At 49.9% G+C, this 14383-nt stretch overlaps 1 protein-coding gene across 1 annotated transcript in view; it reads right to left on the minus strand.

Annotated features, from left to right (window-relative positions):
* Positions 1-2967: 2967 nt before the first annotated feature.
* ADCYAP1R1 (ADCYAP receptor type I) overlaps positions 2968-14383 on the minus strand; it is a 53090-nt gene continuing 41674 nt past the window's right edge. Inside the window, 6 exon segments of the mRNA XM_007945359.2 lie at positions 2968-3012; positions 3014-3045; positions 3048-3156; positions 5030-5071; positions 7182-7311; positions 10638-10721. Coding sequence (XP_007943550.2) covers positions 2968-3012; positions 3014-3045; positions 3048-3156; positions 5030-5071; positions 7182-7311; positions 10638-10721 — 442 coding nt within the window.

Here is a 14383-nt window from a genome sequence, read left to right on the forward strand (position 1 = left end):
GAATGAGAAACATCTTTGTCTCGAGCAGAATTCAGCCTCCCATGGGTCTGAGTTCTTGTTCTTTGGATTGCATAGAACAAGAGCAACCTCCTTGACAATAATCATCCTCTAGAGACAAGGAATCAGGTTACCCTAGGTCTGCTCCTCTCCAATGTAACCATCCCCACGTCTCCCAGTCCTTCTTCACATGACATGAGTTTTGTTCCAGGGAATACCTCGATCCTACCTGGGAATCACTCTGAGTTGATGGCTGGTATTTAGACAGAGAATTTCAGAGATGCCATGGGCTGTATAAACCATCAAATCTCAATGTCTATTTACAGATTTGGAAACAAAGGGTCAGAAAGGGCAAGGTCTTACTCAGACTTCATGCAATTCCCACGCTGCCTGTGATCCCGAAGGCCAGTTGCCTCAATTCCTAGAACATTCAGAACACACTGGGCATATCTTCTCACAAGGCTGGCAGTAATTCCAGACAGAAGAACACACCAACAGGAACCAGAACCTCTATGTGGAGGCAGGCTCAGGGTTCAGGCAGAAGCATGGGACGTGGGCCTCAGGGTTATATTTTTGCATTTATGATGATACATCTACAAAGTCAAGGGTTCTTTTTCCACAGTGATGTAAACCTCCTCGTGGGGGCAATGATGAAGGATTGAGGTCCTTCCTCAGGGGATCGCTCCTTCAATCTGGGGGTGGCTACTGCCCACTGTCGTGGTGCTCCTCCATAGCCAAGTGTAGGCCTGAGTCTGCACATCATGCCCAAGTCATCTGTTCAAATGTCCACGCCTGGTCCTTCCCTCTGAAACAGAGCCTGCTTCAGCAGCTTCCCTTGTGGTGTCCAAGTGGAAGAGACAGAAGTTCCATTTCTAAGAAATGGAAAATAAACAGCACTCCATACAATACACACACACACACACACACACACATCAAAATTTTAGATGGTACACACAGTACCATGCCCTTTCACCTGCTGTGGCTTTGAGCTGGACAACTGCTGATGTTCAGAGCCTGGAGAAGTACTAGAAGTCAGTGCCTCAGCTCGAAAATGGGGAAACTGAGGTCCCAAGCTGTAGTGTTGTGTCCACAGTGGCAGCAGTCCAAGCCTGACTAGGGCAGATCCCAGGTCTCTGAACCCCAGGCTATGGCTCCCTCCAAGTATCCCAGGCCCCTAACAGTGTCCAAAGTGTGAGGTGTCCAGTGGATGCTTGCTTGGGTAATACACATGGCTCCCAGAATGAGGTTAAGGATAATTAAGTTGGGTGCAGGATGGGCCACTGCACACGCCATGGTCAGTCTGGGTCACCAAATGTGCCTGGGAAAGGTGACAACTCCTTTCCTCCCTGTTTTGTCAAAGAGCAGGGATCCAACTGTGCTTTACTGGCCAAGGATACAGACATATCTCTAAATCACAGTAATCAAGCTCTTTGCCAGTCATTAGAAGGCAGAAACATTCCCACCTGTCCCTTAGGCCCTGCCTCTTTATAATATCAGGCAAACCAACATCCCCCTATACCTAAACTCCAGACATTACAGAACATGATCGTGATACAAGTCTGCAAACATATCTGGACAGAAACACAACCAAGAACAGACATGGAATTAGCTGGGCCCACACAGGGCCATGGCAATCCAACATTCATTGGCACCTTTCCCAAACCTAGTCCTGCCTCATTTTAAATTCTTAGGTTGTGGTTGTGCAACTTGCAGCGGGGGAGCCAGTGGCCACTCTTCCCTCATCAGTAGCATCTGCTTAGTGAGTATGGTGGGTGTGGCTTTTTCTCCAGACACTCTAGTGCCCCCTTGTGACCCAACATCAAGGGTACACAAAAGGTTAGTCTTCAGAGGTCTGAGAGAGAGTTCAGTAGTGGAGCCCAGATTGGAGGAGCTGGTGGCTGAGGCTCCTCATTGTCCATGTTGGCCGGGGGGGCAGGAGGTGCCCTGGATTTGGGCGCATGGAAGGTGCTTCAAGATTCAATGACATCACAGGAAGGCGGCTGATTCATTGGTTCATCCTAGTCATGGCTTAGATGTGAGAGAAAGGGGTTCTTTGTGGTGGGCATGTTGGGGAACATCATCTGTGAGGCAACTATCTCTCACCTTCTGTAGTTGATGCTGGGAGTGGGAGGAGAAGAAGGGAGACTACCAGATGAATCCCTGCCCATCTTGGGGCATGGGGGCAGTAAAATGATGGAGACATGAAGGCCTTCTTCCATGGATCCCCCAAACTCCTTCCATCTCCTTTCTATCAGATCCATATTTCTAGCTCTCAGCATTTCTTGGGCCACACAAAAAAGGACCAGGGTTTTCCCTGACCTTCAATTCCTGGCCAAGCTGAAGTCTCTTAATGGAAGCACTCTGGAGCGGTCCCACAGACCTGATATATCCAGGAGCCAGGCAACTGGACACCAAAACATTAGGTGAACACAAGGAAGCCTCTGGGATGACCACCATGCTGCCCCTCCAGTAAGCTCCAGGACTGGGCAAACTCACATGGAGGCCACACCCAGAGGCAGACAATGATGGAAGCTGCAGGGGCAGGCGCATCCAGGCCTCCCAAAAGCAAGATCTCTTCAGCCTCAGCTCACAAGGCCTCACACATGGGGTCAGGCCATCATTGAGGCTGGTGAAGACACAGTGGGGTGGAGCTGGGGACCTGGCTGGAGGTAAGCAGGGACTCTGGGCAAAGGAGCAAAGGATGTGGCAACTTTCCCAAATTTGAGGAATATTTACATGCCTGGGGTCAGGGCCTGAGGGACCATGGTAGGTCAGGGCCAGTGTCAAAAATGGGGAGGGAAAATATAGTCTGCGTCCTGCATCCTCCTCCCCTCTCAGGAAGCCAAGCTACCAGCCCAGGGCCTGCCCGAGGGGAGAGAAGAGGCGCAAACATGTATGGGCCACCCACTGCCCGCCTGGCCACAGCCCCAGCCTGTACTATGGAGGAGAGGAGGAGGCGAGGGCGGGGGCTCAGGTAGCCAGGTTGTCAGCTGGGAGGCCCGACATGCGGATCTGGGAGCTGCTCTTGCTCAGGATGGAGAGCTGGGTGCCCCCATTCACCCCACTGCTGGCCAGGGATGGGTGCCGGTGTTTGAAGTCCACAGCGAAATAGCGGTTCACCTTCCAGCTCCGCCACTTACGCTTGATCTCTGCCTGCACCTGCAAGGAGAAACTTGGCAGTTACTGCGATGCATGTCCTCTCCCTCCACGAGGCCTCTATGCTGGTACTGCCATATCCACTCCCCACTGACTACCCAAGTGCAGCCTGCAGCCCTGAGGTCACCAGTGGAGGCTTTTACCAACTATAGAAAGGAATACCACTGCAGAGCCAACCTTAATAACCTTTTGCCCAAGTTGCTGTTCTGAGCAAAGCCCCGTAATGGCTTACTGTGGTCCATTATCATCTGTTCCTGGCATTTAACATTTTATACTCAGAGCCTAAAAGGAACTCTGTTGGCATAGTGGGCAAGGCATTTGGCTGCTAACTAGAAGGTTAGTGGTTCAAATCCACCAGCTGCTCCACAAGTGGAAGATGAGGCAATCTACTTCCATAAAGATCTACAGCCTTAGAAATTCAATGGGCATCACTATGACTTGGAATCAATTTGATGGCAGTCAGAGCTTAGCCCTTGGGGTTTTTAGGGGATCTTTATACAGCAGCCTCTTGGATAAGATATATCAGAAAAAGGCTCCCCACTCTCAAATGGTCATCATTTGTGTTGTTAGGTGCTGTCAAGTCAATTCCAACTCATAGCAACCCTATGTATGACAGAACAAAACGCCGCCCTACCCACATGAAGAGATTTGGGATCAAGCCCTCAAATGAGTACATCAAAATCTCTCTAATACACAGGAAGCTGTATGTCTAAAAGCAGGTGATTGCAATGTGCAGTGAGAATGGAGAGCCCCTGAACACACCCCGATATAGCTCTCAGCAGGGTGAGCTTCAGCCTCCACCTCTGCCAAGCACCTTGGAGGGTGCAGAACTGCCCAGCTGTAAGTGAACCCCCACCCTCTCCTTGATTTCCCACTCCCACTGCAGGCCTCTGACTGTTGTCAGCTGATGTTGAGTTAGGCCTCTACTCATGGTGACCACATACACAACAGAATGAAACACTGTCTGGTGCACTGCCATCCCAATGATGGGTTGTAGATTGAACCAGGCCCTGAAGAAGCTGCGCTTATTCCCCCTTCCATGTCTTGGCTTGGAAGCACCCTGTCTTTCCTAATCCAACCCTCCTATAGCTTGGTCTTGGAGATCACAGTCCAAGCTTCTTGTTTCTGAAATGCCAAAAAGGGGAAGGACCTGCTGAGGTCACGAGGTCACACAGCTAAGACTCAAGCCCTGGTGTGGTAGTGACCCCTGTCTCTCTCTGAGTCCATCTCACTCATCAAGCTCATGCCCCTGTCCAGCACCTCTGTTCTGATCTCTGCTCAAACGCATCACCCCAAATAGGCTAGAGAGGGAGTTCCCAAACCATAACTTTAGAAATGAAACCTTACAAACCTTTCTAGAGGGTTCTAGACCCCTCTGCCAAGGCCTTTTCTAAGTCCCTATAGTCTTTTCTCTACCAAAGGACTAGTTTGGGTGAGGTAGGCTGGCTCCCCACTCAAGACTTCTACCCATTCAGAGCCTCGTGAACTGTGGGTTCCATGCTCTGGCCCTTTCTCTTCCTTGCTATCAACTCCTCCTCACTAAGGTGTGTGTGGTGACCACATGCCATGAGAGCCCCTTAGGGAGATCTACCTTCCACAGAGCTGATCCCTTCCCTGGGGGGACCTCTGCCTAGATAATGTGCCTGAGCTGCACAGCAAGCAAAGTGGGAGAGGTTTTGGTCCAGGGTGGAGAGTATCCGCCTGATGCTGGAGGCTGCCTCTTTGGTCCATGTGACCATCCACTTCCTCTAGGTACTGGGAGCCTGACCTGGAGAATAAACTCTGTGCTATACTACCAGCAGGCCCTGTGGTCCCCTGTCTGCTCCCCAGATGGCCCCATCTCTTCTGCTAAGAAGCCAAAAGGCCAGGGTCTTACCTCCCCATTCAGAAAACAGTAGAGAACAGCCACCACAAAGCCCTAGGGAGAGAGAGCAAAAATAACCTTAGAATGCTAGCAAAACATCTTCCAGAATACTGCACGGCTGTGGGTAGGAGGAGAGGAAACCCCAGGAAGCAGAGAAGTAACACTAGCTTAGTGAACTGAATGGGGGGGGGGGCATCTCTCCAGCGGTTTGGGGTAAGATGAGACAAGCTGTGCTCCATGAAGATGGGCACACTCATGAAGCCCAGTGGCTGGTCAAAGTCCCCCTCCCACTGTCACTTTCCCTTTCCATTTCCCAAAGGCCAGGTCTAGCCCACTTTCTATAGGAAACCCTCCCTGTATGTCCCAGCCCCCACTGGCTTCCCCTGAAGCCCCAGTCTTGAGAGTCTGAACTCCCACTGCAGCTGGTACTATTCTCTGGGTTCCCCAACCAGCCTGCAGGCTCCCTGAGGCCAGGACCCCATCTGTTTCTCTTCTGTCCCTCCAAGACAGAACAGACCTATGCCATCTTTATCCTCCACCACGTCCCCACTTTGCCTCCCTCCACCCAATGCTCTTAGACACAGCACACAAAAAACACCACATGGAGTAAGTACTTGGCCCAAGGTAGGTATTTAGCTCTGGTAAAGCATAGTGCCTAAGGTACTTGACTGCCAACCAGAAGGCTGGCGGTTCAAACTCACCAGCCACTCCTCGGAAGGAAGATGGGGCAATCTACTTCCATAGTGATACTGCCTTGGAAACCCAAGGAGGGGTCGCTATGAGTCGGGTCCGACTCAACGGCACATAACAACAACAACAACAGCATACAGGCATACCTTGTTTTAGTGTGCTTCACTTTATTGCACTCTGCAGATACTGTGCTTTTTTACAAAATTGAAGGTTTGTGGCAACCCTGCACTGAGCAAGTATATCGGCACCATTTTTCCAACAGCATGTGCTCACTCTGTGTCTCTGTATCACATTTCGGTAATTTACACAATATTTCAAACTTTTTCATAATGCTGTTGCACACTTAACAGACTACAGTATAGAGTAAACATGGAAACATGTTTTATGTGCACTGGGAAACCAAAGAAACTCATGACTTGCTTGATTGTGATACTCACTTTATTGCAGTGGGCTGGAACTGAACCCGCAATATCTTTGAGGTATGCCTGTATATTTTTTCACATCACCAACCAAAACAACAGAATTTTCCCAAATACTGCTTATTAGTTCCTCTCTGTTGCTGCCCCTCAAGATGTCTTTGGAGGCATTAGAGGAATGAAGATGCAGGCCCCAGGATATATCAGTGAGAGCAGAGATAGGAACCCTAGACTCTGACTCATATGCCAGGGTTTTGTCTCAAAAGCTCCCAGGATCACCAGGGCCAAGAACGCTGAACAGGTAAAATGGCCTTGATTTAAACTGAAGGCAGAGGAAGAATAAAGTCAGATGCAAAGAGTAACTTTCTGATCACGAAAATCAAATACTAATGGAAACAGTTGTTAGGGAGAGATGCTGTATCCTGGGGACTCTTGGAGAGTCACCCCTACTTCCATGGACCATCTCTTTCTTCACTCATTCATGTACTCATCATGCATTCTCTCACTGGCTCATCCACTCCTTCAATCACTTGTTTACAGCCCTATTTATTCCCTCCATCACTGAGTCACTGTTTCAGTCCCTGGCTCATTTATTTATTGATGCATTCATTTGCCCATCCACCTGTTCAGCTCCTTTTGCTCTCTGTGGCCATGTCCTTTGCTAGGGACCCCAATTTGGGTAAGAAGGAGCTCGAGCCCTTGCTAGGTACACAGTCTCACATGCCAAAGTCAGGCTGTGGACAGAGGTCTCTTGCAGACACTGCACAGGGCAGAAGGCGAGGGATGGAGAGCTGCCTCCTTAAACTGCCCAAGCGTGGCCTGGCTCAGATATCCCAGTGCATGGTCAGGAGACATTTGTGTGTCTTTCTACAGGAGCCTAGAAGGTAGAGAGAACAGAAAGGGCTCTCACAGCTCACCTCAATTCTAGTCCTCTTGCTTTAGAAGTGGGAACACTGAGACCCAGAGTCTAGGTTAAAGAAGTTTCTAGAAGAACCAGCAGGTCAGAAGCCACGTCCCTGGCGTCCTGTGAGTTCTGCCCTCCATGCACACCGGCCTACCTGGAAGGAGCCCAGCCCCAGCTCAAACACGAGTCTCTCCCTCTTGCTGACGTTCTCTGGGGAGAAGGCGAAGACTGTGTAGTGGATTCCAAATAGTGGGATGAGCAGCAGAGTGGAGCGTGCTAGCCGTCTGTCAGGAGAAAGAAAGACATCTGCTGGGGGGGTACTAGGGCTTGGCACCAAAGAAACAGAGGGTAGAGAACCCCAGCCCCAGGATATTCTTCTCCCTCAGAGCTGAGGGCCCATCAAGACCCTGCTAAGAGAGACCCAGATCATTCTCACCTAACCCAGCCAGCACAAGGGGCTTGGGAGAGATGGAGGCTGACAATGTGAAGAGCTACCCTGGGTTATTCTGGGGGGGACATCTCCCAGCCTTCAGGGCACCCCACCCTTAAGCCACATCTTATCCTGTAGAGGTCCCAAGAGTTGGGTGTCACTAACAGTGCACATGGAATATGTAGTTCACAGAGCCCCTGTGTGGTGTGCAGTGGTCAGGACAAAACCAAGGGATGGAGTAGGGAAGGCTTGAGGTATGTGATGCATCCTCCAGCAGAGCCAACATTCCCCTGCTCTGCAAAGAGGTCTCGTGTGTCTGAAAGAGTGGCCTGAGACAGAGACAGTGGGCTTATCTGAGAGTAGGACTAGATAGGGACACTCACTGGGCGATAGGAGGTGCTAACAGGAGTGAGAGGGAGTACACAGGGGCTGGGCCATAAAAGGAGCAACTTGGGATGAATTTCAGGAAGGACTTACTTATTCTGGGCATAAAGAACTGTAAGCTGAGTCGCAGGGATTTGCTGCCCAGGGAAGTGTGAGTCAGAGAAGATGTCTGCTCTGAGGTGGGGGGCAGGTAGAAAGGGTCCAAAAGGACCTCCATGCCTCCTGAGACAAGTTCTTCTCCTACCTGCAAGAGGCTCCTAGGCCCACAGTGGAGTAGGACTCTTATCTGAGGTTATAGGTCAGAGAAAGGCCCATGGTTAAGACTTCAAGAGTGTGTGCATAAGCTGGTGGACTGTGGTGGGGGAGAGTGCACCCAGAGGCCCTGCAAAGGTGGACCCCATCCTTGCCCACCCAGCATAGTGGTTTCTTCTGGATCTTTCCAAAGAGCCCAGCTTTGTGCTGAAGATGTGGTCAGCCCCATCTCTGTGCCAGCCCAGGCCCCTCTATGAGATGAGATGAGAATGAGAGGTCCAATTGGTCCTACAGGGATTGACAGCCATGGGATTTAGAGCAATTAAATCACCCTCCTCTCATCATATCTCAGAAAAATGTTCCCACAACCAGCTCTGATGCAATGTGGGGACTCTGGATTTCTGGAGAAGCTGAATCATGGACTTGTGTGAGGCCCTAGGCTTCCTAGTGCCTATTGAGAGAGGACAGAGGGAAAGGGAAGGGAAGAGAAGGGAAGAGGGGCGGTGATAATGAGGAGGAATGGCCTGAGATCTTTAGGTGGAGCCAAAGCTCAGCCTGGAAAGAAGAGGTCCCTAGAGTTGAGCATCTACTCCTGCTCTCAGGCTGCCTCAGATGTCTGTTGCCCACAAGAGACACATTCCACAGGATTTAAGGTCTGAAAGAGCCAGATCTGTCCTTTCATCCTACCTCTACCTGTCTTTTCTGGATCTGTGGCTCCTTGAATACAGGGGTGGTGCCTACTCATGTCTATTATCACCCATGGTAAGCATGAAGTTGACACTTGGAAAATGCCTGTTCCATGAAGGAAGGAATGAATGGACCACCAAAACCAAAAACTAAACCCACTGCCACTGAGTCAACTATAACTTACTGTGACCCCATGTGTGCCAGGGTAGAACTATACTCTGTAGGGTTTTTAATGGCTGATTTTCTGGAAGCAGATAACCAGGACTTTCTTCCAAGGCACCTGTAGGTGGGCTTGAACTGCCAACTTTTTGGTTAACATCTGAGCACTTCACTGTATGTGCCACCCAGGGACCACAGAGGCCAGAAAGGAAGCCTGGAGTCCATGAAACTGAGCATGGCTGGGAGGTCCATGAAGGCAGCTCAGGCCTTGGTCATTTCTGGGTACCCAGTGCCTGGCACCAGGTAGACAACAGGGAGTGTTTATAGAAGGAATGAACTCTGAAAAAAAAAAAGAAGAAAATGGCCTGGAAATGCATTCCCATGGACATCTTGGGTCAAGTCTGGATCCTGCCTAGAAGGATCACTTTAAAAGAGAAGCTTAATATAAGGATATAAGGAAGGCAAGTTGCCCTGGAACATGACTGTGGCATCAGCTCCTCCCTGCCTCCTTCCTTGTTTCCACTCCCACAAACAGGACCATGTCTGTGTATTTGTGCCTACAGTGTGCAAAGTGCCCTGGGAACTGAAAGGCCAAATCTCTCCAGCTTTCTTGGTGGCATCAAACAAAACAGACCCAGTGTGAATAAGGGCTCAATGGTGACTGACAGCAAAGGTATCCTATGATATGGTTTCAAGCCCTGCAGCAGCCCCAGTAAAGTCAGGAAATTATCCCATGGACCCAGGTCATCTCTGTTGTCCTATTGGCGGAAGGAACAGTGGGGTAGACAATGGGGTCTCTAGGACTCAGGAGTCTGGGACCTCTACTTCAGGGTTGATCAGAAACCTAGGAACAGGAACATGTGATCCCTCTTTGAGGACAATAACATGATCTGATTAGCTCAGAGAAACAGTGACAGAGGTCCTCCTGCCCTCGGGAGCCATCAGTGGGCAGAAGAATGCAAAATACCAGTAAGAGCTTCCACTGGTCAAAGCTGCCGAGATTACAGTGGGGTACCCAGGAAGGCAGTGACCTTCCCATTTACACAGATGCCTAAACAGAGGTTGATGCTCACTCCCAGAGAGTCATGTGGCAGAGCAGTTAGGAATCCTGGGTTCAAATCCTTGTCCTGCCAATCATGTACTCTTGTGTGAGTCACTTAGCCTCTCTGTGCTTCAGCTTTCTCGTCTGTAAAATGGGAATAACCCAAGTATCCACCTATTAGGGTTGTTGTGGGGATTAAATGAGTCAGTGACTACTTGGCACATAAGAGTGCTGTATCAGTGAAGATGTCCTGCCCTGTGCAGGAGGGACAGATTGAATGAACTCAAGCATAAGACTCTTAGAAATAATTTCACAGTTACAAAGACTGAAGCCCAGAGGAATGCTGGGATTTGCACAAAGCCACACATCACACAAGCTACAGGGCTGCAAGGGCCCAGCCCCAGAAGGATGGCCCATCAATGGCCACAGTTCCATCCTGCACCCTCCACTCCCACCCATGGCATTGGTTGCAGAGAACTCACGAGACACACAGAACGTCAACATGCAACAGCCAGAGGCAGGTCAGGCTGGGAGACACAGGCCTGCTCTCCACTTGCTTCCAGGCTGGTAGGACGCAAGCCTGAGGCAGCAGCAACACCATGCGTCCCCCTCCCCTCCAGGAGGCCCCAGCCACAGCCACGGCCATGCACACTTACAGAGTAATGGTGGACAGTTCTGACATCTTGCAAGAGTGCTGCTGAGCCCGCTGTGGCTTGCAGTAGCATTTCTGCACGCAGCTGCTGGGTGTGACAAGATTAGCACTTCTGTCAGCTGGGGCATTGGGACAGTGGAGGAACTGGGTCGGATTTAGGGCAGCACAGTTCAAGGGGAGGGTAGTGGAAAGGAGGGTGTATAAATGGTGCCAGGGCACTCGTGGGGAGGAGAACAAATAAGCTGAAGGCCAAGACAGGGTCAGCTCGGAACACAGAAATGCAGGCTCATGTGTGTGCATATGTGCTCTCTCTATCTCTCTCTCTCTCACACACACACACACACAGGAACTCACACACAATGACCAGAAGGTGGGGTGGGGTGGAAGTGAAAGAGTATGCTTGGAAGATGGGGCCTGGACTGAGTTTCATGCAGGGAGCCAGAGGTTGTCTACTTCCAGAGTCAGCTCCAAGCTCAGAGCACGGCCTTGCTGGAGGTCACTCAGTGAGATGGGTGGCTGGAAGCTCACGTCATGGCCCTCACAGGCTGTGTAGGGCCTGACTGAGCCTTGAATCAGGCCAGTTGGGAGCTTGGCTATGAACGTTGTCTAAGGTGTCCATGGTCTTGCATCCCTACACCACTCACTCTTCTCCTGCTACACCGTCCTACCACACCATCCTCTTTCTGGGCCCCCAAGTACTCAACATCAGACGTATGGGGGTAGCAAAGGTCTGGGTCTAAAAATGATTGTTAGTTAGTCTAGACCTGCACTATCTAATATGACAGCCACTACCCACATGTGACCCTTTGATTTTAATTAAAATGAAATAAAATTTAAAATTCAGTCTTTCAGTTGTACTAGCCACATTTCAAGGGCTCAGTAACTACATGTAGCTAGTGGCTACCATACTGGACAGGATGGACACAGGACATTTCCATCATTTTGGAGAGTTCTACTGGATAGTTACTGATTAAACTTAATACTAGTTCAACGGGCATGAAATGAGGCTGAGGAGCACCCCTGGACACTTCTCCATTGTCTCTAATATGGAGTCATCTTCTGGAAGGTCCACAGGTCGGTGGGCTGGGAGCCAGTCCAGCTCATTCTACTGGGATAGGCACAGAGCTTCCATCTCTCAGAGAGGTTCACACCTTCTACCTCTTCTAGTCTTCATTGTCCTGCTGATGCCTGCGTTGTCACAAGCTGTGGACACTTCTTCCCCTTCTCTGACAAACATGTAAATGGTAGATTAAGAGTGGTACCATCTTGTCAAACTCCAAAACAGGGTTGCCTACTTCATAAATCTTTCTTAGGGAGGCTCATGGAAGTTGCTGGTAAACTGATAAATCGGATGCTACAAATGAGAACAGACACACGCATGGACTTGGCATTCATGGATTTGTGATTCCAATCCTCTGAGAGCAAGCCTGAAGGTCCTCAACATGTGACGATGTGTCATTTGACTGAGGCAATGGCCCCTGTACATGCAGCCTGTGCCTCAGTTAGGTTTACTGTTCTGATTCATAAATGGGACCTTTCAATTCACACCATACTGTGAGGTAGACACTACTGTCCTCATTTTACAGAAGAAGAAAGTGAGAGATATTATGATGCTTTCCTACTCTGAGGTGGGCATGGGCCATCAGCATCAGCATCACCTGGGAGCTAGTTAGAAATACAGAATCTTGGGGCCACCTCAACCTGCTGACTCAGAATTAGGGATTTAGCAAGATCCCCGGGTGATTCACATGCATATGAGGGCTTGTGAAGAACTACTGTAAGGTGCTCAAGCATTTGAGAAGTTGCTTCACTGTGTCCTTAATGAATGTCAAAGGTTTGTTTTATACCTATGAAGACAACACATATAAGTATGTTGCTCTTGATAATTAAAAGAACGTAATGAGGCATTCCAAAATGAAAGCTGTTCTATTCTTCACATTTATTATCTATCTTGCTCAGAATTTGAAAAGCTAGATAGTCTCTTCTATAGTTAGTGACTCCTTTGTCCTTTATAGCTGACTTCATCCTTTGCCTGGGTAAACAACAGAAGGCAGGGCCCAGGAGTCGGTGATCCCCCAAACCCCAGGTGTTACCTCCTATGTGCCAAGTTTAAGCCCCCAGCCCCAAATTCTAATTACCTAGCCCTTCTCCCCTGGAATCTCTCTTAAGCTACAAGATTGTCGCTGCCCCTCCTGAGCCCTGAAAACTTTTGCAGTAAACGTAGATTCCTCTGGTTTCTTCAAAGTATTCTATAAATCTATGAGTGACAAGTTTGGTGGGCAATCCTGCCTCCTGGGAAAGAATGTGTGACTCTTATGCAGAGGAGAAGGGCATAACAAGGAACAGGAAGAGGCAGAAGGGAGGACCTTCTGGGAAGGGAAACCTGAGAGGCTCTCAGGGGAGACAGATCAAAAGGAAAAGGGAAGGAGGCCCTATCTCACACACTCCCCCTATCCCAAGCCTTCAGTGCCTCTGTGCAAAAGCCACGGACTCATGGAAAAGTAGTAGAACAAGATGGTGGGTGGGAAGCCAGAGTCCAGGGCGTGAGAAAGAAAGAGATGCCAGTGTCTGATGAGCCAGAACAATTAGTGAAAAGGGAAAAGGAATTTAATCAAGAGGAACAGAGAAAAGTAAGCTGGCTGATGATACAAATTTTAAGTTGGATTCAAGGGAAAACAAGAAACCCCAATGAGGATGCTGGGTTGGGAGCTGCATGGAGCGTGGTGGAGCATGAGGCAGAAGGTTGAAGATCCCACGACAGATGTAGTAGGGTCCATGTTCCTCTCTGAAGATCAGGGAGCCCTGGTTTCCAGATCTGGCCCTTCCATAGCTTTGCTGTGTGTCTACAGGGAAGCCACAGCCATTTCCAGGTCTCAGTGTCAACATCTACATCCAGAGACCTGGTCCATGGTTTCTGTGGGTCCCTGCTTGTCTATGTCTCAGGTCAAACACCAGTAATGCTTCAGTGCCCTTTGTGAGATGGGGTGCCAGGGACCTCAGAAGGGTTGGCAGGACCTTAGAGGGGGCTATGTGAAGGTTGCAGCCCTGTCTTATCCACCACGGTGGTCCTAATGATCAGCATAACTCTGGAGACTTGGCAGGTCCACATGGTGGTTTGAGTTGGACATTCTCCAAAAGGCATCCCTACCACCACCCCGTTGCTAAGCTCCTGTGTACCCCAGCACCCCAGCTCAGTGCCCAGGTAAGCACTCCCCATCACACTGCTACCCCAGCCAGAAGCACAGCTCAGCAGATCTTGACAGCAAGCATCTCAACCCAAGCCATCTGTGCCCCACGATAAGCTTGGACGATCCCAGCTGGGACATCAGGCCCCTGAGCTCAAGGCCTCATTTGGCCACTAACTAGCTGGGTGATCTTTTACGGTACCACTTTCCTTTTCTGGACCTCAGTTTCTCCATCTGAAAAATAGGTAACATTTCCCTGCTGCCAACCCCTAATAGGAGTTGTAAAGATGGGATGTGCTTAGGCTGAGAGTAGAGGAGATTTGGAAGTAGAAGGTGGTGCTCCACATGAACTGGGAGCCCCTGGCTGTGGGCTGAGTTCCTGGAGTGAGAACCTGCTGGCAGCACTTTTCCTACCTAGCCAAGGAAGAGTCTGTCCTTCGTAGGTGAGGACTGTCTCTCCTGACACTCAGTGCCATCACAACACTACTGGACAATCTACAGACATCGCAAGGTCTAGTCTCCTCTTCTTCCATTACCCTGAGGGGCCATGGAGGCTGTTCTGTGG

This window comes from Orycteropus afer, unplaced genomic scaffold, assembly GCF_000298275.1.
Source record: "Orycteropus afer afer isolate SDZICR_OR568_19922 unplaced genomic scaffold, OryAfe1.0 scaffold00008, whole genome shotgun sequence".
NCBI lineage: Eukaryota > Metazoa > Chordata > Mammalia > Tubulidentata > Orycteropodidae > Orycteropus > Orycteropus afer.